This window comes from Falco naumanni, chromosome W (genome assembly GCF_017639655.2).
Source record: "Falco naumanni isolate bFalNau1 chromosome W, bFalNau1.pat, whole genome shotgun sequence".
Classification (NCBI taxonomy): domain Eukaryota; kingdom Metazoa; phylum Chordata; class Aves; order Falconiformes; family Falconidae; genus Falco; species Falco naumanni.
Window position 1 is genome coordinate 1436739 of NC_054079.1, and position 24927 is coordinate 1461665.

The 24927-nt window shown below is 49.4% G+C and overlaps 2 protein-coding genes across 16 annotated transcripts in view; one reads left to right on the plus strand and one right to left on the minus strand.

Moving 5' to 3' along the window:
* Nucleotides 1-20070, plus strand: part of LOC121080366 (FERM and PDZ domain-containing protein 1-like) — a 62802-nt gene extending 42732 nt beyond the window's left edge. For 11 of the 15 annotated variants that reach the window (XM_040578321.1, XM_040578318.1, XM_040578317.1 and 8 more), the window contains 11 exons: nt 426-533; nt 4618-4713; nt 7145-7270; nt 8402-8521; nt 8816-8952; nt 10197-10323; nt 10721-10816; nt 12068-12250; nt 12682-12829; nt 13497-14303; nt 15697-20070. In XM_040578321.1, coding sequence (XP_040434255.1) covers nt 426-533; nt 4618-4713; nt 7145-7270; nt 8402-8521; nt 8816-8952; nt 10197-10323; nt 10721-10816; nt 12068-12250; nt 12682-12829; nt 13497-14303; nt 15697-17765 — 4017 coding nt within the window. In that variant the 3' untranslated portion in view covers nt 17766-20070. The remainder of the gene's footprint in view (nt 1-425; nt 534-4617; nt 4714-7144; nt 7271-8401; nt 8522-8815; nt 8953-10196; nt 10324-10720; nt 10817-12067; nt 12251-12681; nt 12830-13496; nt 14304-15696) is intronic. The other 4 variants (XM_040578322.1, XM_040578326.1, XM_040578331.1 and 1 more) reach the window with 4 other exon arrangements.
* On the minus strand, nt 19460-24791 carry LOC121080371 (tRNA methyltransferase 10 homolog B-like). The gene is made up of 8 exons (XM_040578348.1): nt 24617-24791; nt 24428-24536; nt 24208-24332; nt 22783-22935; nt 22114-22192; nt 21197-21264; nt 20755-20878; nt 19460-20194 (listed from the first exon to the last, which is right to left on the minus strand). The coding sequence occupies exons 1-8, from the start codon at nt 24773-24775 to the stop codon at nt 20088-20090; spliced, it is 924 nt and encodes a 307-aa protein (XP_040434282.1). The 5' UTR covers nt 24776-24791; the 3' UTR covers nt 19460-20087.
* Nucleotides 24792-24927: the final 136 nt, after the last annotated feature.

The following is a 24927-nucleotide window of genomic DNA, read 5'->3' on the forward strand; positions in this document are numbered from 1 at the left end:
TTTTGGGCAGTTTTCTTAAATATTTGCAATATGAAGAGTATGCTCTAGAAACCCCAGCTGAGCTGGGAAGTTTCTTGCTGTGTTCTTGTGAGGCCCTGACAGGGCGTGGGTTGTCCGTCACTGCAAGGCGCTCTGCAGTTTATTGTACTGTTAGCCTCACTGCAAGCCCGCTGTTGGTACATTAACAGTCATTCTGCAGGATCCTGACTTCATTGCAGGAGTTGGGGGGTTGCCTAAACACAGTAGCTGGTTAACATGCAGTGAAATTAGGAGTATGTACATGTGTGTCCACTTGTTGGACAGCCGGAGTTGGGTTCAGAAGGCAGGAACTGCCCGGGTCAAAAAGGCCTTTAGCAAGCCTCCTCTGCCTCTCATATGGAACAGCAACAGACTGAGCTGCCGACTGAGTGCTGTTATTTTTTCAGGGTGGGCCTAAGTCATCGTTTCTTACTGCAGAGAAGAGGGCAAGGCTAAAAACAAACCCTGTGAAAGTACGGTTTGCAGAGGAAGTGCTGGTGAATGGACACACGCAGGTCAGTGGGGCATGGCTGCAGCAGGTGCAGGGGGCACTGCATGCTGGGAAGAAACGGGTCTGTCCTGTGGACAGATGCCAGGTTGGGGTTAGCATGACCAGGACCTACAGAGTGGCTGCACCCTCTCTGTGCTAGTCTGCCCTGGATAAGCATCCAGGCATCCAATCCCAGCTTGTTTCCTAGGCTCACAGGTGATGGCGGGGGGGGGGGGGGGGGGGGGGGGGGGGGGGGGGGGAAGTGCTGATATCCAGAGGGTTTTATCTTTGATTTGTTTACTCAGAGTAATGGAAAATACTTGCATATACTACTTTTATCTTTTTACAATCAGGTAAACTTTAAACCAGGATTACACAGCTGTGGGAGGTAGCAAGCATCTTGTGAGGTGCCAGTCTCTCCACAGTAAACCTTAGACTGATGTTTGGGCATGACAAATCCTAACACTGAAGATGAGAGGTGGATCCTACTGTCCATGCCAGGTTTATTTGCAGCCAAAGTAGCTGCGGTGTCTCTTCCTGGCCCTCAGCAGTGTTCAGGCAGCTTTGCGTACAGAGAGTTTGGTACTGGTGGTTTTGCTTTGCTCTTAAATTTTGACATGTTTTCTAGGTGATAGGGTGACAGCTTGTTGTGTTTCATATCCTTGCAGAAGGTTTCAACAGAGCATTCAAGCTGCCTCTGTAACAGACCATCTGCAAGCTGAGCCAGCCTGTTCTTATGTGAAACAAGATCCCAGCTCACTGGAGGAGTGCTGCAGATTTAGGGTTTCTACCACTGGGAACAAATAAGCTGGGTAGATATGGATCTGCCTGTAGCAGAAAAGGACAAGCAGTGAGAACACTTGCAGCTTCCCTGAAGCGCAAACAGCTCTTAAATGATTCCTTTTTCTTTCCGTGTAACTTAGTAAGCTCAGTGTCATTGGGATGGACTGGGGTCAGCTGGGGAATCTTTATTGAGTTTTCCTTTTTCCTTTTGGGCTGAAAAATTTCAGTGGTCAAAATCCCCCACTCATGTCCCCTGCTCATGAGTGCTGTTCAGTTGTTCAGATCTGACCCAATCTTGCTGCTTTGCACTTCGCAGTGATGATGAACCATCCCCTAGGCCCTTTCTTCTTCCCTTCTGGGCTGTCTCTTGTTTCCCATCTCTGGTGGTAGTGAGCTCTCCTGACCCAGCTCAGGCAGAGCATCCCTGTGGCAGGTGTTTCTTCTTCTCTCCCTGCACCAGGCTAAAGGCGATGTTTTGCGAATGTGAATGCTTTGGTGCTTGTGCCCGACTCCAGGCATGCTGGGACTCCTTCATCTCTGGCTTGCTCTCCAGAACGGGAGAGGGTCAGGTATGACTCCTGACATGTTTACCAGTAAGTCTCTCTAGACTCTGGGATCCTTTCTTTCCTGCTAAGTTGTTGCCAGATGTGCTGGAGCTGCTGCAACTTGCCTGTGCTCTACTAAGGGCTGTGTTCACATCCCTCAGATCTTACTGACAGGTAATCGTGTCCTGCCTGAGCATTATGGGAGGTGGGCCACCCTTCCTGACACACATACTGGACCGCTTACGTTGTTGGGAGATGGAACAGAGAAGAGGAGAATGTGCTCTGGAAGTGGTCCCAGGCAGACATGACTGAGAGGCCTTGGGCAAGGCTGATCATAGGATACAGCCAGACATGAAAATGTCAGCAGTCTCTTTCTTATAGCTGTAGGGTCACAGTAGTATCTGCCTGGGAGCTTCCATGGAGCTGTTTCAGCCAGAGGTTGGGCACTCCATTGTAGTTCATGGAGGTCTCAGATCTGTGCCGTTCGCTTACTGATTGCGAGGTAGATCTTGAGAGGTCTGAAGAAGGTGATTGCGAGGTAGATCTTGAGAGGTCTGAAGAAGATAATTCCAGAAGGGATGCTGTACTCTGCACTTCCTACAAAGCCCCTTCCGATATTCTGCTGAGCAAAGTTAACCATACCTTTGCAAGTGCAGAAAAGGGACAAAGTCATTTAATGAGAACATAAAGGTAAAAGAAATTAATCTGGGTGTTGGGGTACCACAGGTGTTAGCTTCCCTTTTTACCAGTTGGATATGGACCCTGTTTTGACAATAAAATATTAGCAGAAAGGGAGAGTAAATGGATTTGTTGCACATTTTATGACTTCCTTCTGGAAAAGCGCTATTCACCATAGACAGCAGCAACTGTGCTTGAGTGTTTTAGAACTGCTTTCCTTTCAGTGGACTGATGTATTAAGACAGCCAAAATGGGCATTAGGGCCCTGGAAAACTGCAAAGCCTCCTGTTTCAGTAAATATACTGCTCTTGTCATCTTAATGGAGCATTGCTAAATGATCTTTGTGGCAACTGGAAGGAACTCGGAGGCTGCCTTCTGCAGATGAAACCTGAAACTCCAAGCTGGGAACATAAATTGTTAATAAGCCTCAGTGCTATCAAGCCTCCATTTTCTGTTGCAAACTTATTATGTATTTCCATAAAACTGAATGATATGCAACAGACTGGTCCCTCAGGATCCTCAGGTCAGTGTCAGTCAGTGTATTATTAGAAGCTGGGGGCCTAGCTGTAACATGGAGTTAATCAGCCTTGCACTAGACAAAACAGGAGGGTTACAGCTGCTTACGCCGTAGCAGCAGCTTTCCAAATTAATTCATAGTAATCTATTAGAGCCTGCAGAAAAGGAGAGAAATCCCATCTGGGTGTTCTGGCCAGCTAATTGGATCTAACTAGGAGAGTGGTGAATCTTAATTTCTATACGAATTTTTATATAGATTTCAAGTTTTGCTGTGTGCTGGCTATACAAGGCCCCATTCATCTGATAGGCAGAAGGCGCGAGAACTGCCGGAGAAAATGTGCAGTTGGTGTAAACCAGCATCCCTTTTCTGAAAGTGGTGGAGGACCCAAAGCCTGTCAGAGATGCGATGTGTTCATGCTACTTCGCAGAAAGGGGTTAGAGCTTGGGCTCAGAAATGGTGGCAATGTTCACTCTTTTTCCTCAGTAATGACTGTAGGCAGCTTGAACCCCACAAAAGAGGGAGGGAAGGAACAAGATTCAGAAGCGTTCTGTGTTTGTTCTGGTAGTACTTCCAGGATATATGGGCTGTATATCAAGAGGGGACCATGGTTATGAGATTGATAAGGTATCGAACAGCAAATGAAACACAGGAGAGGTCACCTTAGAAATTCCATCATCAACCTTGAGACTGTCATGACAACTTTTTAAGATAGCAAAAATATGATGGTCCAAGAATGTAAGAAAGGTATGCTGAATGGGAAGTCCAGGGGTGGAGGAGTAAATCTTCTTAGCACTGAACAAGAAGAATAAGGCTGAAAACAAGGAACGTGCAAATGAGCACTACTAAAGGGAGTAACGTGGGAGGCTGAAAGGTGCCGCTCTAGACAGCCCCAAAAGGACAGAGACCAAGAACCCAGACCCTTCTCAGAGCATCCAATGGAGGTGCTTTTGCTATGGAAGTCATTGCCTTGTCTAATGCATTTGAGACCTATCTCAAGAAACCCTGGTGATACCATCTCCTGTTTGGGAAGACCCAGAGTCACAAATCTTAGGGCAATCCTCAACAGAAGTACCACTGGGTTTGCTGAATCCTACAGCCTTCCCATAGCGTGCAAGATCTGTTTGTGGTAGCATGGAGGGTTTGGGTAGCTTTTGAGTTGAAGTCATGGCTGCTGCCAGTGGGACAGTGTCAGTGTCGGGGTTAGTGCTGCTGGTGCCCAGTAACAGGACAATGTCTTTTCTGGCAGACATCTGACCTTTTCTGGTAATGAGCAGGCAAGATGTCTCTCAGCTTTCAGTATCTGCCAGATCTTCCTGCGCCATGTGGGAGCTGAACAGTGGGCATATCTGGGCCATGTGCAGCTATTGCACTGCTTGGAAATTTATGATAAAGGCATTTATAAATGCTTTCTTTCCCTTGTGCCATGCCAGAAGCGTAATCAGGAAATAAAGCTTGGTGCCACAGAAGGGTATTGCAAAAGCAGAGAAAGATGTCCATTTATACCGGGATGTGCTGCGTCAGGCAGAGAAGCCTGGTGCCCGGAGGCTTAACATCCAAGGATTAGTGCTGTTGCTTTTGTTCTGCAGGGGAATTCTCTTCTTTGTATGCCCAATGTTCTCAAGGTATACTTGGAAAATGGACAGACGAAGGCTTTCAGGTTTGAGACAAGCACTACAGTGAAGGTAATGATGCTTGGTTGTCTGTCTTTGTTCCCACCACCTGAGTTCAATCCAGTAGCAAAGGTGCATGCAGTGGAACTTGCAACCTCTTGGTTGTATTGACCAGCTAGTGGGAACTGGATTGCTGACTGATGCTGAGCGTGCTGGATTTTCCATGCCCTTCCTGCAGAGGAGGCACTGCTTTGGTTCACCCCTGTTTTCTCCTCAGCAACCAGCTGTCACAGAACTAGCAGGAACTTGGCTATGAGACCACTACAGCTTTGCGAAGTGTGATTGAAGTTGGGCCAAGAGGACAGGTTGGTGGGGGACTGGCAGGTCAGCAGCTGTCCAGACAAATGTTGCTTTCCTTGGAAACCACACGGAAGAATACAGAAGAGGTTTTTTAATACAGCACTGACAACGTGCATCCCTGAGAGAGAGAACCAGTCTCCTGGCTTGGGACTTCGGCAGTGAAGTCCAGGTTTGGATATCACATGAACTCAGCAAGTGCAGTTGTGCCAGTTATTTAAAGTGCCTCATTTCTGCACTGGTGATAATGTTCCCCTGTGCCGACAGGAAAACTGATTAACCCTTCGAGATGAAAAAGCAGTACCGCCTTCCTAGGATCACTTGAGCTTGGAGGCATTATAGACAAGTTACCATAATTTTCTTCACAATACAAGGTGCTCGTCTCCAGTGCCATTAATCTAGCACTTTCCTTAATTGCCGTGTTTAGACACAGGCTTACAAATTTAAGTTTTTCTAGCCTGGTCTATAGAGTTGTGCAGTATTTAGGTTGGAGTTAATAAGATTTGCCTGTACACAGTAATTGGAGGCCATAATTTTTTTTCAAGGATATATGGTATCCTGCAGCAGTGCAGTTACTGTGGAAAAGATGCGTGATGGCCAGGCATTGTGGAGTTATCATGCTGAAAGAACATCAAGGGGGAAGCAAGGAGATCTTATTTATAATGCACAGAAAACTTTCCTCAGAAAGGAGTTTATTGTGTGGTGCATCTGGACTTCACAAAACTGTTGTGGTCTCTCATTCAAGTAAGTTTCTGCAGGTCTTGTGACTTGCAAGGCAGAGAAAAAGAAAATAATGAAATAAAGCAATAAAGTAGTAAGGAAAGGAGTGATGATTTATAAAGAGATACTTATTTTCCAACCTACAAGGCATTAATTTCAAAACAATGGATTAGCTCTTCATGTTTGACTTGAGTTGCTCATGTCAGACCTGGAACAAATTTTTCCCTACTGGAGTTGAGTGCAACCCTCACCAGAATCATCACAGAAACACTCAAAGGGGCAAAATGCTTCCTAAGTTAGGTGTTTTCAGAAGTTCCTCTGCTGTTTGAGAGATCCTTGCTTAAAACTGAGATGAGTCAAACATTTATGCTTGCCTCAAGAGGTTTGAGTGAGTCAAAGGAGTTGTCTTTCAATTTGTATTCAGTCAAGCCTTATGTAATGCTTTCTGTTTGGCAAAAATAAACTTAGTCATTTCTATAACACTTAGTATTCCAACACAATTCTACATACAATTGAAACACCACTTTCAGCCAAATTTGTTAAGACTTTTGCAACTATGCTCTCAAGTTGTTTTTTATTGGTGGGGAGAAGTGTTTTTCATAAGTTCGCTATAGTTTCTTCAAAAGGTGTCATAGAGTTCTAGCAAGCTAGACTGGTTAGCAGCAAACTTTTGGATCAGGGGTGAAAGAAGGTGCTCAACACCACCAAACTAAAAACTGCAAGCCCAAAACTTTCTGTGTAAAGCAGCCCAGGACACGCAGCTTTAGGAAACAGATTTGATGCCTGTTATACCCTGAAGTTTGCATCTTACTACACTCTTACCACAGCAAGCTGTAGTTTTCCTACCTTGTCTTCCTGATTTATTGAAATGTGTTGTCCTCCCTTTATCTGTGCTTCCTCTGCAGTTCCCTTGACTCCCTTCCTTACCAGCTGGCTGGCATCAGTGGACATGGGTGGCTCTGACGACCATCCTGCTGACTGCCTGACTGGCATATTCTTTCGTTGCCCAGACATCCAGCTGGGATGGCACAGAAGCTACCTGCCGAGCTTCTGCTTGGTGTTCCAAAGAGGTTGCCGTCTCCCATGCCTTCACTTCTGATCAACTTGCAGGCTTTGTATAACCTTGAGACCTCTGTGGTTTGTCTAAGTCGATGGGTCCAGAAGTGGTCAGTGAAGAGGTATAAGCAGTACATCATATAGGCATTAGTTTCCTGTGAAACAGCACTAAAAATGTCATGCTGTGTTGCAGCACCAGGCATGTTCTTGGCTGCAGAGAATTTTGTGTCTGGCCAGTGCCCTTTCAGTGCTGTCCCACACAGCTGCCAGCAGCAGGCTGGAAATATCCATGTTTGTGTGGTGTGCTAGTGGTGCTCAGCAGCTCTGTGTCTGAATTCTGTTTGACCATTTATGTGCCTTCCCTTCTCAGGACATTGTTCTCACCTTGAAGGAGAAGCTCTCCATCCAGAGCATTGTGCACTTTGCCCTTGCTCTGGAGGAGCAGTACAACATGGCAAAGATCCACCTGCTGCATGAGGAGGAGCTCATTGAGCAGGTGAGAAGAGCTCCTTGCATGTCCTTGCAGCCATGCTGGGAGGGGGCACCAGTACGAATGAATTGTGGCCGGTGAGATGCAGAGAGAGCTGAGCTCTGACAGTGTCACAAGAGGGAATGAGCTCGGCCCCATCTCCAGAGATGCTGTCCTCTCTGCCTGTTGCATGTGTCACCCCTACATTAACCAGAGCCTTTGGAGAAACGGTGCTTTCATAAGCATCACACTGTTTAGAGAGCCCACAGAGCAATACCTGTGGGCTGGTACTGCTTGGACTATGTCAGACGATTGAGGATGAACATGCTTTGTGCCACCTATCAGACAGGTCCATCTACAGAGGACTGTTTGAGACCGTCTTAAAATACCTGCATACCCAGCTATTTACGATTCCGTAGGTAGTCAAGAGAGTTAATCCAGCCAGGTGCCACTTGGATGAAATTCTCAATCTGCAAACATGAGGTTAGCTCTGACAGTAGTTCTGTTGCTCTGCTAGTAAATCTGAGCTGATCTAAGGTGTGAGAATGTGCCCACTTGGTAGATTCATCTCCGTGCTGTTGACTGTTGATTGGTGATCCACTGTGATGCAGAGAAGGTTCAGTAGCTGATGCGGTCCAGCCACTGAGCACGTGTGCCTGAGAATTTCTGCTTTGTTTGAGTTGGTGAGCCTGTATAGGATTTACCCAGAACAAAATATGCTAATTTATAATGCAGGGGTTAATGTATTGACATTATGATGATGAACCAAGTGTCTGTTTAGCACTGCTGTATCTTATGACTGATGTTAAAAGCAGAGAAGCTTGCCCTTTCCTCTGTCATTATATGGCCTTCATGCCTCTGTCCTAGCTTATCTACTGCAAGTATATGAGATCAATGGGTATTTAATGAAGTTTTGCTGTCAAAGGACTTCCAAGCTACCACAGGGAGAAGTAAAAAAACAGAAGAACCAAAGATAAAATTACAAACCCTAGCAGTCTCCTTCTGATTGCGAAGGACAACAGCTAATCTGCAGCCAGCCCAGTTGCCAGTAGCTTTACATGATTTCTATGAGTTTGTACAAGCCAGAGGCTTACTGTGCATTTGTGAAGGGAGGGACTACAGCAGTAGTTGTGGCATAATGCTGTTTGTCTGTTGCAGGTGGTCCAAAAACGAGAATGTCATGACTACCGGTGCCTCTTCAGAGTCTGCTTTGTCCCAAAGGATCCCTTAGACCTCCTGCAGGAAGACCCAATTGCCTTTGAGTATCTCTACCTGCAGGTGAAATCGAGGCATTCCATGCTTCAGGATCTCCTCTCACCCAATTCTCATTTCTGCTTGAAACCAAAGCATACTTCAGGCCAGTTCAGTTATAGGGTTGTGAAATGCAGAGCTCTTAAAAACAGAGCATTCGGATTCAGTTTGCCTTAAATTCTTAAATCAACTAATATGCTTGGCTTTTTAACAGAAAGAGATTGAAATGAGCCAGGTGGCTTCATTTATTTGATTCATGGTAGCCATATCCTGACTTCTTGAGCTCCTGTCATCATGCTAACTCTGCTCTCTTTGTTCCAGAGCTGCAGCGACGTACTTCATGAAAGATTTGCTGTGGAAATGAAATGCAGTGTGGCATTACGTCTAGCTGCTCTACACATACAGGAGAGGATCTATGCTTGTGCTCAGCCACAGAAAGTATCCTTGAAATACATTGAGTAAGTTCCCAGACTTCTGTATCATGTTGTGACTAAGCCTGGCAAAAGAAGGAGCCAACTAAAAGTGGCATCAGCTCTATGTTTGCCCCTTCTGGATAGAAAACTGTCTTTGACCCAGAGAGACTGCAGTCTCTTGGTTGTGCCCGTCATTTTAGGGCAAGGTGGCTTCACAAGCCTCCCTGTCTTTAACTGGCTGAGCTGCTTGAATAATCTGGACCTTATAGTGTCTGGACACATCCCTAAACTGAGGGAGGTTCTGTACTGTAGTTAGAGCGGGGACGTGAAATTGCCAACCTCTCACATAGTTGTGGTTAGCTGGGCTGCTCCTGCCAGTATACCAAGATTTGCATGCAGTAGTTGAGAGAGAGGATAATCATCAGCTTTGCACAGCCAGTACTTTACATCTCTTCATCCATCAGAGCTACATCAGAAGTATCTAATTTCAATATAGGTGATAGGTCCTGTGAAGTGATGGGATCTGGAGAAAAAAAAAATAAAATGCTTTCACAAGCAGCAGGTGTGCTGTGCTGCACGGCAGTGGTCTTAGACCATGCTTGCCCTAAAGAGCAACCCTGCTTTAAGAACTTGGGATGAGCCAGTAATTAAATAACAGTGTGGTAACTGCACCGTTGAGCTTCTGCCAGCCCATGCAAGCACCACTGATACCTTGCATACAGCCAGACATCTCTAACCACTTACAGTTACTGGAGAGTGAGAAGCGACTGTAGACAAATGCAGCATTCTTGGTTCCTGAATATTTAATGCGGGGGCTTGAACAAACTGTTCAGCAGAACAGATGGCCCACAGCGTTGGGTCTAGGGAACTGGAGATGTCAAAATGTAATGTTACAATGTCTTGTGACCGAAGGAAAGTGACTGTAAAGACAGAATCTTCATCCGCTGTGTGGCAAGGACAGGTGAAGACCATTATGCTGACGAAGCTTGTAGGTTGTCTCCTGTATAACCATGTAAAAAGAGGCATTCTACCTGAAAGTGCATGCTGCTCCAACCCCACCTCCGAACCCAGAAGCAGATGCACACAGGAGTGAATGTGCGTGAGGCAGGCAGGTTGCATGAGCCATGCAGACGTGTTACAGCACCCTGAGGCTGGGTGCATCCTGGTCTAGCATGGTGTCTTTGCCTTTCCCTACCTCTGGCCAGCTGCCCTGCTGCACATTTTACTGTGTGGCTGGGGAACAGCACAGCTGGGGATCCCCTTTGCTTCCTTTCCTGTCTTTCTGGCAGGCGGGACTGGGGAATCGAAAACTTCATCTCACCAACTTTGCTTCGAAACATGAGTGGGAAGGACATCAAGAAAGCCATCAGCTACCACATGAAGCGTAACCAGGTGCTACTGGACCCTCGGCAGAAGGTAGTGTGTGTCCCCTGGGTTCAAGGTGCTGCCCCCCAGGATGGCGGCAGCATCTCTCCAGGCCAAAGAGGCAATGTCTTTCCTCTGTGGGTTGCTTCTCTGTGGCATCACTTGGGGCTTTTCTCGTATCTTTTCCTCTTGTAACTTGCTCTGCTGCACACGTAACGCTAATATCCCTGCGCAGTGTGTTCTGCTGCGGTTTGCTTGCGGGGTTGCCAAACGGCAGCCGTGGTAATGTGGGATGGTCCTATACATCTGTGGCCTATCCAGACCAAGCTAGATGTGTTGGTCAAATACTAAGTCCTGTATCAAAAGAACATCTTATAGCCTACAGGCTAGCTCGCAAACATCAATCTGTCATGTTCCTAAACAGTATTTCTTCTCTTGCAAAATGAAGCATATGCTCGCAGCAGTTCAAGTGCGCCTGAGCTACCTGCAAATACTGGGAGACCTAAAGATGTACAATGGGAAGATCTTTAATGCCACCCTGATGGTACGAGTGCTGTTTATTTATGTAATCGGGTTTTTGCCTTGCTTTCTGCACCTGTTATGACAGTGTACTTGGACAATAACTGCAAAGTTAGGGCACAAGAAGCAGTTCTAACCCTTTTTCTTCACCAGTGGGTAAGATCTTGTCTTAACCAAAGCAAACCCTAGGTAAAGCAGAAATATTGAAATATTTTTCTGAATTGATTGTTGATGTGAGACTAGCAACCTCTTACTGAGTCTCCTTCCCTATCTTTGCTTTGATGCTCATAGAAAATGTAACATTAGCCTTGGTGGTGCTGTTTCAGCCAGCCCCAGTCACATCGCTTTTCCTTGTCCTGGGGTGTCATAATAAATACTGGTGACAGACTCTGCTAGGGTAACTCAGCATAGTTCCATTGAAGTGAACAGCATACCAGCCTACACAAAATTATGCATATTTTTTCTAATGGAAAGTTTTGACTCTTGCTCTTCAGGCGAGCTGTCTATATTTGGTATGTTGTAGATGACTGAAGAGATCTTGGGGGTGGTTCACGAACTCTTGAAAATATATTTGCCACGCTTAAACCTTACTGTAAAAAAGAACATTTCCCTTATCACAAGAAGTTTCTTGGTTTGGTTTGGTTGGTTTTTTTTCACCTGTCCCCACTTGGATCTGTACTGAACTGTGAACCACAGCTGTTTAGTACAGAGAGCTGAGCAGCACCGGTAGCTCTGTACCAGTAGAGGACCTTACTGATGGGTTGCAGTAATTCCTAGGTCTGCGCTTGTGCGCAAATAGAATGATTTCTTCCAAATTATATGGGCATTACATAATTTTTTAAAGTGTCTGATGCTAACAGAAAGTGTTGACATTTCTTCCGAAGTCAAAAATGCCTTCGTGAAGTTTCTGGCCAGCTCCAGTAGGTCTCGCTAGGTCTGTCTGGCACAGCCTGGCAGGTGACACTTCCGATAGCAACCTGCTGCTGCCCACCTCTTTGGATCTGCTAGATGGCTGATGCATCTCTGGGGCTACCTGCCTTGGGGGGCACAGGGGAGCTGGCGGTCCCCAAGGCAGAGAAGAGAACGGCCAGGAGCAGGTGACCTGACTGCCTGTAAGTAACGAGGGGCTCCTTTGCTGATGGTTACAGCCCAGTTGTAAAGAGAGTCCAGTGTTCAGGTACCACGCAAGATCAGATGGCTGAGGAGTCCCTGCCTGGCACAGGTGAATGGGTTCCTGCTGAGATTTTTGCTACAGTTTTAACCTTTCCCCCTACAGCTACAGGACAGAGAATCATATGTTGCCTTGCTGGTGGGTGCCAAGTATGGGGTGAGCCAGATTATCAATAATAAGCTCAACATCATAACAAGTCTGGCGGAGTTTGCAAACATCAGCAGGGTGGAGCTTACAGAGGAGTCTGAAAAAGTGAGCATGGTGAAAATCTACCTGCAGGATCTGAAGGTATGCAGTCCTTTCATGATGGCCAGCATGTGGTTGTGTCGGGGCCAGAGAGGAAGTAGAGGAGTTATTCACACCGTCTATTCTTTTCAAAATCTGACATTTAGGTGATGGTGTCATCAGTACAAAAGGCTTAGAACAGACTCAGAAGGGAAAGCTCATAGGAAGAATACAAAATGACTGAAGGAAAGTGATTCTTCCTGCAGTACTCCATCAGTGAGACATATGAAAGAAACAAAACGAGAAAAAACCAATTGCTCATCTTTCTCTGTGCCTGATGCAGAAACAGAGTGCTCTGCAATGATGGCAGTATGGGAGAGGGAATGGCTTTTCAGTGTGCAGCACGTAGTTGCAGATTGTCATACAAGCGGTATTTGTCTATGCTAACATTTTTTACTGTTTCCTCCACCACCACCACCCCCTCACCAAAAAAGCTGCTGACTCTGCTGCTGGAATCAAACAGTGCAAAAGATCTTGTCTGCCTCATCATTGGCTATTACAGACTGTTCGTGGATGCAAATATCTCCATATTTACCTGGGGAGAGAAAAAACAGCAACTGCATCGTGTCTCGGCTGAAGAAGGTTTAAAAAAACCCCAGTCATTTTTTTGGCCAAAGGGTGGGGAGAAAGTGGGTGGATCCTCCAGCATTAGAGGTGTTATTTCCTCCTGGGAATAGCATCATACTAGACCAGTAGCCTAGGGGTGTGCAGTGCCAGGTTTCCATCACCCCCAGACACGTTGGGCAGGGGAAGAACACCAGTAACTGGCAGCTTTTCCCGGGAAGTGAAGGCTGAGTGCCTGTCATCGAAATGGCAAACGCGGCACTGAGCGCTTGTGCTCTTTTCACCAGCCTCCTGAGCAATTTCCCTGCTGCTGACATCCCTCAGCCAGGAGAGAGAGGATCTGTTTGCCTTGCTGTCCTGTCCCTTGTCAGCGTAACTGCAGCCTCGTAGGCGTTGCAGACTGAGGCTTTAGGTAAGGATTTAGCTGGCTGCTCTTCTGCAGCTCCCTCCGGTACTGCTCTGCAGTAAAAACAGGCAAAGCAGGCAGGAGGAACCAAGCCTCTGCGGACAGGTTGTGGCCCTGCAGTTCAGATTGCACCTTCTTCACCTTGTTTGCTGAGGAGCAAGTGAGGGCAGAGCTCTGTGGGCTTTGCATCCCTGCTGTGCAGACAAGTTCCTAGCCTTTGTCTGGCTGTTCCTCCTTTCTGCTGCAAAGAACGGGCTGACAGATGTGTTTAAATCCCAGGCTATGAATCTCGAACTTGCAGTGATTCTGAAGACTCCTGGGAGCTGGATTCCTCCTCAGAGCATTGCGTGGACGCTCCTTTAGCATACAGCAGCACCCAGTGGAAGGAGGAGAAGCTGGGAGAGCTCCACAGTCTGGAGAAGGACAGCACAAAGCCCCAAGCTGGAGGAGGTGACCAGTGTGGTGGGGGTGACAATGCAACAGACAGCGCATCCGAGACTTCAGATTCAGCCAACACCGAGAGCCGAGGGTTTAAGACAAGTGGCTCCAGTGACTCTATGGATGCACTGGAGGAAGATGAGTTGGAAGCTTGCTCTTCCTCCAGGCCGGAGTTCTTCCACTTCTACACACCAACAGTGCAGGAGATGAGCAGCTCATACAAGAGCTTCCCCATTCATGCTGCAGGAGGCTCCAGCAGGGCCGAAACCAGAGACTACTTCTGTTTCTTGCAGGTGCCACATGGAGAGGAGTCTGGGTGTGAAGACGGACCCTCTGAGCAGAGAGGGGACGGCACTGGTGCGTCTGTGCTGGAGACCAAGCTGTCTGAGAAAAACGCCGTGGGCTATTACAACCTGTGCTACAGCGTATCCCCTGCAGGCAGCATGGAGAGGAACAACATCGGGGGCAGCCCTCAAAGAAGCCCTTGGGAAGATGGGTTGGCCCAGGAAGAGGCACTGCGTGGAGCAGAAGGGATGGCAGAGGCAAGCGACCTCATTTTGGAGCCACCCCCGGGCTTTGGTGACACCAGCTCTGAGGAGGAGTTCTATGATGCTGCAGACAGGCTCAGCCCTCTGGATGCCCTGGCAGGTAAACCCTCACCCGTGTGATGCAGGTCACCTTCCACCCCCTGGGCTGGAGTGTTGCCTGTTTACCCTGTGAAGTTTTCCTGGAGGGATAATCTTTCAGCTCTTCATAGTTTTCCCAAGATTTTTGAAGGGCCTTTCAACGCCCATTCTTCATGAGCCACTCCTCAGCAGAAATACAGTGGGTGTGCACACAGGGGGCAGAGCCGCAGCTTTGCAGGGACATTTGTCATCACATCTAAGCATTGGATCCTAGAAAAAGGTCAGTTTTGAAATGAGTCTGGTGTTCTGGAAAGTTCTCACGTTTCTGCAGGAGTTCCAGAATACCGATGTATGGCTCTGCTTGATCCTAAAGCCAACACACTCCATGAGTAAGTAAGTTCTGTGCATCCTTCTACGTGAGCTGGATCTTGGCTGATGAAAAGAGTGATGAGTCCCAAAAACAGAACACAGAAAAGATGTGTGTCCCTGCACCGACAGGGTGGTTTGTGGCAAATATTCCCATTGTCAGACAGTACCTTTACTCTGCAATCTTCCTTCAAGCTGAGGAGAGCTAAAGAGTGTAAAATATTATTGTTCCATGCACACCCAAGACCAAAAATAATTTTCAGGTCAGGGGCATGTTTCATAACTGGGTCAGGGAGCCTTGTGGCTGAGCAGCTCCCTAGTAGTAGGTACACTTTTGCCTTGCATTGATGCACAGTAACAATACCATGTTCAGGCACTAAATTGTTATGTCTGGAAATGTTGTGGAATAAAGTTACTACTTTTAATGCACCTTTTTTAAAAAAAAAAAACCAACAAACCTGCCCAGGTGGATGTTCTCTAGAACTTTGAAGATCAGATTTTGACCCATTTTATTAGGGGCTAAAGACTATTACTGTGTTCACTTGAGGAGGTTCACTTGCCAGGACACACACAACCTGTGATGAGCAGAATTTCAGCAGAAATTCCCAACCTGGAATTTCTGGTGTTTCTTTTGAGTGTTAATAGAGGTACAGCTGTAGGCAGTACTCCCTGTAGCTGGAGTTTATCCAAAATTATCACCAAATTTAACTTGAGAATTACAGCTGTACCTGCAGTCAGATCAAGCGGCTCCAGTAAACAAGGGGAGAGACTATGCAGTGCCCTTCTTCGCTGCTCTTGGACTTTAAGTCGTTGTAGCCACAGCCCAGACTCTGTTTTGCTTGACATAACTGATTCCAAATGGGTGCTTGATCATAACACGGGGACAGTTTTCTTTGGCACTTGGGAGCCAGGCTTTGCTGCCAAACATTGATGCCTGCAATTGCAGGACCTGTGTTAAAGAGCATTTTGGCCCACTGCATAGACTCCTGGATATTCCGCTGCCTGTGGCTGTTTCCTGACTTGCATGTTTTGGGTTTTTTTCTTGCCAGCAGGCTACAATATGATGTCCCCATCCCAAGAGGGTACAGACAACTCCTTCTGCACCCTGAAGAAACCAAGATGTTACAGCTTGGAGGAGGACCTGATGACGAGGCAGACAGCAAGGGAGAAGCACAGGAAGGAGAAGGAGCTGACATACACCAAGAGCCTGAGGAAGAGGAGGTCTTTCTTGAAAACTGATTACACCTCGCAGGTCACTTTCCCCTTGGCTTTGCCAGGCTCTCTGCAGAGCTGCTGCTCCTGGCCACCCTCCCCACCACGCCTTGCTCAGCGCCCTGCTCCACACTCGTCAGAGGACATCAAGAAGGATGCAGCACTGGGGCTTCCTGCAGCCACTCAGGCCCGGAGAGATGCTGCTAGCTCAAATACATCTTCTGACCTGATGGAAATGGAGCCTGACACCCTGGAAACAAAATCACTGACTGACTCCGTGCTTTCTGCCATTTCAGCCGTTCGCCTGCCAGGTGACCTGCACAGGGAGGAGAGTGCAGGTGTCACCACGCATGTGGACGGTGGTCTCCAACCTGCACATGCTGTACATCCACCTTTCCTGTCCCTGGAGGAAGCTGTGCCCCTTCCTGGGGGACAAAGCAGAGCTGCTGAGGGAAGTTCCTCCATGAAGGCATGTACTGGGTGGCTAAGTGAGGAGAGCTGTGTGGCCACCAGCAGTTGGCTGGCCCAAGTGGTGCTGGAGGAGGTGGGTGAGGTGGTGGCAGCCCAGCATACAACTGGTGGTGTACCCCCATTCCTGGGCCAAGAGGTAACCTGCCCTGCTAACGGACCCATGCTGCTGCCATCAGCTCATGGTCCCAGTGTGGCATCTCCCCTTGAGGTTGCCCAGGACCAGGACCTCACATCACCCAGCCCATCTCAGGAAAGGGTAGATAGCCCACGAGAGCTTTTGGCCTCTCAGAAGACCTGTGGGTGCCTGGGGGCTGATGCTGTCAGAAAGGAGATGCAAACAGCTCCAGCTGAATCACCCTTTGAGAAAGAGTTGGTAAGCAGCCAGGATGAAGCAGAGCCCAGAAAAGACATGGGAAATGGGGCTCACAAGCAGCTGCAGCCTGTTCAGACCCCTCTTCCTAAAGAACAGGCTGGTGAGGTGGGGAAGGACTCTCCTCTGACTCCATCTCTAAGGCTTTCCGTCTCCTCAGGCCAAATTCCCTTGGGCTCACTGGGGAAAAGAGCAGGAGATCATGGGGCTTCAAAACTCTGCTTTCTCTGCTTTAACTACAAGAAGGGTGAGCAGACCCCTTCTGACCCCATCATGACCAGGTCCTTGGGGTTTTCCACAGTGAAGATGACCTCTCCACCACAGCTTGGGGTGGACAAGTGCAGCTGTCGGCTGTCCTATATCAGCTGCTTCCATAGAGCTGATGACAAGGGGGAACATGAAACCACCATCCCCACGTGCAGCACGTTTGTGGGGCCTCTCACCACACCACCATCCAGCGGCTGCGGTCTTCCTGGGGCCTCTCTGAGCAGTTACCTGGTCTCCATTGGGAGGGATGCAGCATGGGAGGACCCTCATGTCCAAGCCCTCAGCCAGCTGAAGGACCAAGCAAGAATGAGCCCTGCAGATTTCTCCTGCTTCCTAGCCTACACCACAGAGCTTCAGGAGGTTATTGGGAAGCTCTCTGGGAATGAAGCAACCCACCTGCAAGATCAATGTGCAGAGCAGGGTGCTGAAAGTAAGGGTGCCCTTGGATTAGCCTCTCAGGAGCTGCTGTCCAGTTGCCAGGAGTTCCTGAAAACAGAGCAGTCCCTCCAAGAGCTGCAGGGGGCACTCAGGGTGACGTTCGACCACCTGGTCCAGCTAGCAGTGGCCTGCTTCCAGGTGACGCACTGCCAGCTGTGCAGGCAGAGGCAGCAGGAGCTCGGGGCCGCGCTTGTGGATGTGGTGGGCACCTACCACCAGCTTGTGCAGGCCGTTCACCAGCAGCTTCACAGGCAAGGCTGCCCAGATCTGGGTGCCAGGCTCCTCGCCCACCAACATACAGCCTTTACAGCTGCCGTGTTTTGTCTCCTGCAGCAGTTCAGGGTACCCCCCTTGTCGTGACGGGGCGGTTTGGTGGAGCGCACACACACGCACCGGGTGGGGAAGAGCCCAGCCGCGTTCCCTTCTCTACCCTAACAGGCTCTCCCCATCAGGATGTTTAGCATCAATAACGGTCACGGGATGTGTCCATGCATGTTGGCTTCGCTGCGCCAAGAGCTGCCCTGGCCGGGGGGTGGGCACAGGGCAGGGCATCCTGCCCTCCAGCCTAGCTTCGTGGAATTCTGCGTACACAATCTGTATGTAAGAGGCAAACTCACAGAGTGCTCTCAACGGTTTATGTATCTTGCCTGGGGCTTGTCCCTCACCTCCCAAAGGCCTGGCAGGTGGCCAGTCTCAAAGGGTTGTCCTAGCCCCCTTCTGTCACCTGTGGAGAAAGGTGGGGCTTTTTGGCCTGCCCTTCCTCCCATTCCTTACTCTCCAAGGCAGACCGGGAAGCAGAGCGATGTCAAATAGCAGTGCGAAGGAACGCAGGCTGCTCTGGCCACCTCCTGTGGCTGAGGATGTGCCTGGGCTTGTAAGAGAAACCTCTTTGGCAACAAAACTATATACTAGTATTTAGCTGTGTCGCCTTACAAGAGCAGAAGAGAGAGTTGTCCGGGGTGAGGGAGGCAACACCATATCCTACTCTTCCGATACGGTTTCTGTGTCAGCCAGCTTTTCTATTCCCGTTTTGCTAGCGCTGGAGAAAGTCCCTCATTAACCCTCCACGCTACTTTGGATCCGTGTCTTCCAGAAGGCACAGGTAAGGCCTTCAGACTGAAATGACCTTCACAACCATGAGGATGACCCGTTATGCCGGCCTCCCCAGGAGAGGGCAAGCCTCTTTTTCCAGCTTTTTCAGTAGCTCTTCTCCCATCACGCACGGCACAGCCCTGGCAAGCATGAGCCATCTGCCCTTAGGTACCATCCTGTCGCGCATCCTAGTCAGCACTCCGGTGCTGGAGGCGTGATTTCACCCCCCCACCCCCCCAGATGAAGACAGCAGAGGCAGGTCCCCAATTGCTGGCATCTAACTTCGGGACTTCCTCCTCCGGGGGATGCTGCACACACTTCTGTCCCCAAGCACCAGGGCAGCATGGGGACAGTATTGTCCTGTGGCTCTGTAACATCAGAGGGAGGCCACCTCCACTTTTTTTTTACTCGTTCCGTGGAATGCTTCTGGAGGGCTTTAAGGCAAGTCCTTGCAGTTGAACCCAGGTGTGGAAGAGAGCAGCTGGGGCAGAAAGGAGTGTCACAGCCCCTCGGAGACCTCTCTATCCAGGCAGATTCCCAAGAGCCAGGCAAGCAAACACCCAGCAACCTTTGTTATCCCTGCACCAAACCCCCCAGAACCACTGCTCTCGCACTGTGCCTGCAGACAGCCAAGCTAGCAAGCCAAGGGCAGTCTGCTCTGCTGACCAGACAGGGACAGGGTGGCCACAGTACCTCCAGCCACTGGGTTAGCATATGCTGCTACCTAGCAAACTCAGGGGCTCAAGTAGCAGGTTAAAGTCTCTTACACAGGAGCCCAAGTGCAGACCTCTAACTACACACCAACAGCTGATGGAACAGGGAGACATGAAGAGTAAGAACTGGAAGAGCATGTGGGATGCTGGGCGAACCCAGAGGGCACAGCAAAGCAACGGGCACCAGCAAACAAATTCAGCTCGTGTGGGGAGCAACAACCACCAGTAACTGTAAAGATGCAATCGGAGTTTAAGAGTAAACATTTTATTTTAGCGTAGATGCACAGAATTAGCTGTAAGCTTCAACAACTCGCCAAGTCTTCAATTGGTTTCAAGTAGTTGGGACATGGTACACCTAAGAATAGTTTCTCCACTGGGGAGCCACTTTCCATGTGGTGTTCCCCAGCTGAAACAGCACTGTCCTTTTTCTGTGGGAAGGAATCTTCCTCACCACTGAGCTTTGCAATTCTAACTTCACCTTACTTACTGTTTAATCGAGGTGAAATAGCCTAAAGCTCTCATCCCTGTTCCAGAACAAGTGTAGATGCAGGAGTCAGAAACACTCTAAGCAGCATCTGCAATGAAGCAAAACTGAATTCCTGTCAAGTTTTCACTTGATCCCAGGGCTCCATCAGTTGTGGGTTTTTTTTTCTGTTCAAGGGGAAAAGTAATTCCCAGCATTGTACTGCTGAGGTAGAACACGACACTCTCGACAAGGTCCTCAAACAAGATTTAAGCAGAGCTGTTTTCTCTATGCACATTCATGCTGGTTACTCTGCTTGAAATTTGGAGTTTGCCTTTCTTGTATGCACAGCTCCTTACCATCAAAAAATAAAAAAGAGTTTTCTTGTGCATTGTCACGCTGAGGTATTTCCACTTATTTCCCCGCATCTGGTAGCACATAACCTTTTCCAGAAGAAACTCCTGCTTTCAAAGCTGCTGGCCAGCATCGCGTCTCGTAGTAAGTTGCTAAGACATCAAAGACTGTTGGGAACAGAGAGATGTACCACGCTGTGAAACCGGTGTATCAGTAGCAAGCTCTACAATACACCACCACCACACCCCCCCCGATTGCAAAACATCAGGACGTGGTAATAGCTGATGCCAGAGAAGGTTAGCATGGAGTCTGCATTCCCTCCCATGTCAAATCTGGTGAGTGAGTGAGTGAGGCTAATTTGAAGATGGCTTTGGGGAGCTCTGGGTAGGAACAGCAGAGGCTGCGTCAACTAAAGCAAGGTGCCCGCAGTCACCGTTCTGACGGACCCGTGCTGTCCTGTCTGTGCCGCTGACCATACACCCGGAAGCGCATCATACCCGTGTCTCCACATCAGGGCTCCCCTAGAACACGCAGTGGCCTCCAGCAGCTATGCCTGGTGCTCTGCAGTGCCCTCTGCCCCCTCTGCTTGTGCTGATGGAGATGGCAATGGCTTCTTCCCCCATTACTGAGCACTGGGCCCCCATTTTGCAAACCACTGCTTAGTGCTCGACAGCCTCCCCCCCTCCTCCAGCTCAGGCAACCGACAGGACACGGCGCAGCCTCCCACCTTGATTAATGGCCAGCGTCTCCGAGTGGTAGTTTTTGGTGTTAACTGCTTTCACCATGTACTCACGAATGGGGAGGCGGGCTGTTTGCAAGGACTGCTCTTGTGCCCTCTGCAGGGTCAGCTTCTGCAAGAGAAATAAGAACAAGGTGCCCTGTGCGCACAAACTTGCATATGCAGAGCACAGAGCACGCACATCATTTTGGGTACAAGCAGCTACGAAGGTAAAAACCATCCCGGGGCTTGTTTCACTGTGACTGCTGCAGTCTCTCAGCCTGGTGCTGGAACCCCACAGAACCTTGAGGAAAGACGGGTGTTTGCACAATAGTGACGTGTCGAATTGATGCAGCAGCAGCACCGGGTGCTACTAACGGGGACGTCTCTGCCCTCCTGAGAGAATGGGGAAGCCAACAGCCTCAGGTTCTGACAAGTGAATACTACTCACCTTGTGAATACTTTCATCCACCAGGCCTCCGAGGACATACACTTTATTTGGATCAATATCTTCAAGGACTAGAAAAAAAGATTACTTGCTCACCACCACACAACAGTAAAATTCTGCATTACACCCTTCTCTGAGCAAGACTCCACTTCCATGAGAATGCTGTGGACAGAGCTGCCCTTCACCCTGTAGCCTCAGGCTGTGCAGGAGTGTGAAGCTTCAGAGAACGGAAGGGTCCGCCTGAACTGCAGGCAGGCTGACTGAAAGGGGGAGATCAGACTCAGGCTGAAAGCACAAAGCACCAGAGATATCACACGTTGTTCCCCTTAACCATTGTCAGTTCTGAGATGTGGCTGATGTGTTCATCTGATCCCAAGCAGCCTGCAGACGCCTCCCACTCACCTCCTAAAACATTTCCCAACCCTTAACAGATTCTTTATCAGAGTAAGGCATTTGCATCAAACAAGAAAGGGATCTACATCCCCAGAAATATACGGGCAGTCAGAAATGGAGGAAGAGGAGAACACACACAGAGCAGCAAATGAAGCAATCAAGGGAACGTTGTAGCTGCTGCATTATTTCAGAGAAAGATGTCATTTAGACTGTATCCAAAACTGCCCCAGCATCTCCCCTTCGCCCCTTCGTAGCATTACAAACTGCAGTGGGTCTACACACAGGTTTTAAGTTCAGTCTGCTGCAGATCACACACAACCCCGAGTCAAAACCTCATCCCCTGTCACAGCAGAAGGAAACAGGAATAGGTTTAGCATCAGATACAAGTACAGGGTACATCTTGCAATTTGAGACAGCGAATGCTTGGTATCAAATCACCTGAAGTATGAAACAGTCTTAAGAAGAAAAGCTTAAAAATCAACATCTTTCCCCAGTTCCTCTGTGCCTAAAGCATGTAAAATACTTACCATTGTCGGAGTCAGGAGTGAGATAAACAATCGCATCTAAAGGAAATAGGTCCAGGTAACTTTCTTGAGTTGTATCCATCTGAAAAATGCAAGACAAGGAGAAAAGCAGGCCATTTGCCCCAAGTCCATCTCTCAGAGCAAAACCTATTCTCAGACACAAACATACCAGAACTTGACACTACCAACTTAGGTGTTTGAACTCCTACAGATAGAGTTTGGGTTTGGTTTTTTATTTTTTTTTTTTAAATTGGAAAATGTTTCTGTATGAGCACTGAACAATATATCCCTCAAAATCCATTAAATTCTCTTCTCATCAAAATCCCTAAATGTGGTTTGAGGAAGGGAGAGCAGCAGTAATTAGCTAACTTTAAATGAGATCTGAGTTCTTAAAGAGATTCAGGAATTTCCACTTCAGGTGGTTTTCTCCCCTCACCGTTACCAGGTGCAGGCCCACAAGTGCTGTAGAACACATGGCTCAATGTCGCTGCTGTGACATTGTCTAAGGGCAAGAAGACCTGACCTTAACCACTGTCACCGAGCTGCATTCCCACACCACCCCCAGCTCTCGTTCCAGCCCACCGCAGCCTGTCTCGGACCCAAACTGAGGGCAACCACCGTGGCTATGGGGTGCTACAAACCTGGGAAACCACTGTAGCCAGAGACCCTTACCAAGTAACTGGAGAAGCCGTCATTCATGCGAAGACACTCCTCGTAGATCAATGAGCCCACCACAAACTCTGTCAGATAGAGCCAAAACGGCTTCTTGGCCCGCCTGTTTGCCCCGTAGAGTCTCCTGATCTGGGATGCGAGGCGGCTTGTTTCCTTCCAACAAATAACAAGCACAATGACTCACAAGTCTAGGAGCAAAGGGGTAACACAACCAACAAAAGTTGCATTCAGGGTCTGCAGATGTCTGCAACGCTTGTGTCACCGGCTGGTTACTAAGATCTGAAAAGGCTGTTTGTGGGGAGCACAGCTCGGGGAAACCCCCCCGAGAGCTGGGTGTGCAGCCAGCCCGTGCTGGAGACCAGGCAGCACGTGGGCAGGCCCGGGGGTCGAGGGACAGGCAGAGGCAGGACGGGCCAGCATCCCCCGCAGGGGCTGCACCCAGAAAAGCTGTTGCATGTTCTCTAACACACCCTGGCTGCAGGTGAGCTGGAGGGATTCTTAGCACAGCTTGAACAAGCCAGCAAGTGGCCCCAGCCACCTCCTCCACCCCCTTAGACACTTTCCATAGAGGGATGGACAGAGAAGCGCAGCTGCCAGGCCGTGTCAAGGTTGCGATGGGGCATGTCCCCAGCATCTCCTGAGGACCTGCCAGGCCAGCAGGCAGTGCTGGGGCGGGAGGGCACTGCAGGCAGTGTTCCAGATCTGCTAATAAGTTAGAATTAATTGACTTTATTTGATTTTATAAAATCACTTGGAATAAGAAATATATTTTAATGAAACTTGTAGTTGCACAACAAAAGCTGCTATGAAATCCTCTGTACAGCCCTGCAGCAAGGCCAAAAGCATAGGTCAGAATCACCTAGCAGGAATGATTAGAACGTAGATAATAGACTTAAGATTCAAGATGACTGAAGATAATTGGATACAGTATTTACAGGTAGACTGGGGAGAGGATTTCTGTGCATTTGACCAGTCTTCTGTATGTAGAAAGTGTATTGAAATGTCAGAATACAGAATTAATGGAAGTGGGGGGAGTCGACTGGAACAGCTTGTAGTTACCTGCCAAGAAACCGTGAACTTTAGTAAAAGGCAATTCTGGCAGGGGGAGATTGCGACCACCGACTCATATACCACCTACCCAAATCGTACCCCAGACCCATTTCTGGACCTTTCTAACCTTTACTGTGCAGAACCGGAGACGGGAGGAGGGTATGTTAATGATTTTCGGGAAATACCATGATTATGCACGAATACTTAATGAATACATTCTCTATATGGTGTCTGATTCTGAAGCTTGGTGTGCGTTGATCGTGAGAGGACTCACTCACGCACCCGGCCGTCAATAAAGAAGTGTCTGCTTATCTGCATCCCATTGGTGGGTAAATTGTTCGTTCCGAGATTTCGGTAACAGCAGGACCCTCGTACCTTCTCCGTCATGCGATCGGCCACGCCGAGGTCCACGCAAAGCCGGGGCCCCGCCGCCCGGGCCTGCAGAAGCCGTTCCTTTGCGAGGGTGGCCGGCACCTTCCCACCGTCCCGGAGGGCAGCCCCTGGGAGGCAGAGCACCGAAGGCAGCCCAGGCCCCGCGCCCGCCCACGGCCCGGAGCCCCTCGGCGGGGCCGCTCCGTGCCGCCCTGCCGCTCACCTGCGCCCTGGGCCCGCCGGGCCCGGCTCCTCTCCCGCTCCTGCCGCCGCTTCATCCTCTTGGCCGCCAGCACCCGCTCCCAGCGTCTCCGCTTCCGCAGCACGTTCCTCTGAGGGCGTCAACGGGGCCTCAGGCCTGCGGGCCTACCGCCGCCGAGCCCGCGCCGCGTCCCGTCCCGGGGGCACTTACCGAGCACCGCGCCGCGCCGCCCACCCGCCCCGCGTCGGGGCCGACGGCCGAGGGCTCGATACGCAGCAAGCGGAGGGCCTCGCAGGCCGCCTCCGCCTCAAGCCAGCTCCCGCCGCCCGCCATCGGCGCCGCTTCCCCATCGCTCCCGCCGCCCGCCATCGGCGCCGCTTCCGCTTCCGGGGCGGGGGGGAGGGGCTCGCTGGCCACGTCCCCTCGGGGCCGCCGCGGCTTGCCCCTCCCGGTGCCGCGGAGGGGAGGGTGGGGACAGTGACAAACGTAGAGCGCTGCAGCAGGCAGAAGCTGCACAGATA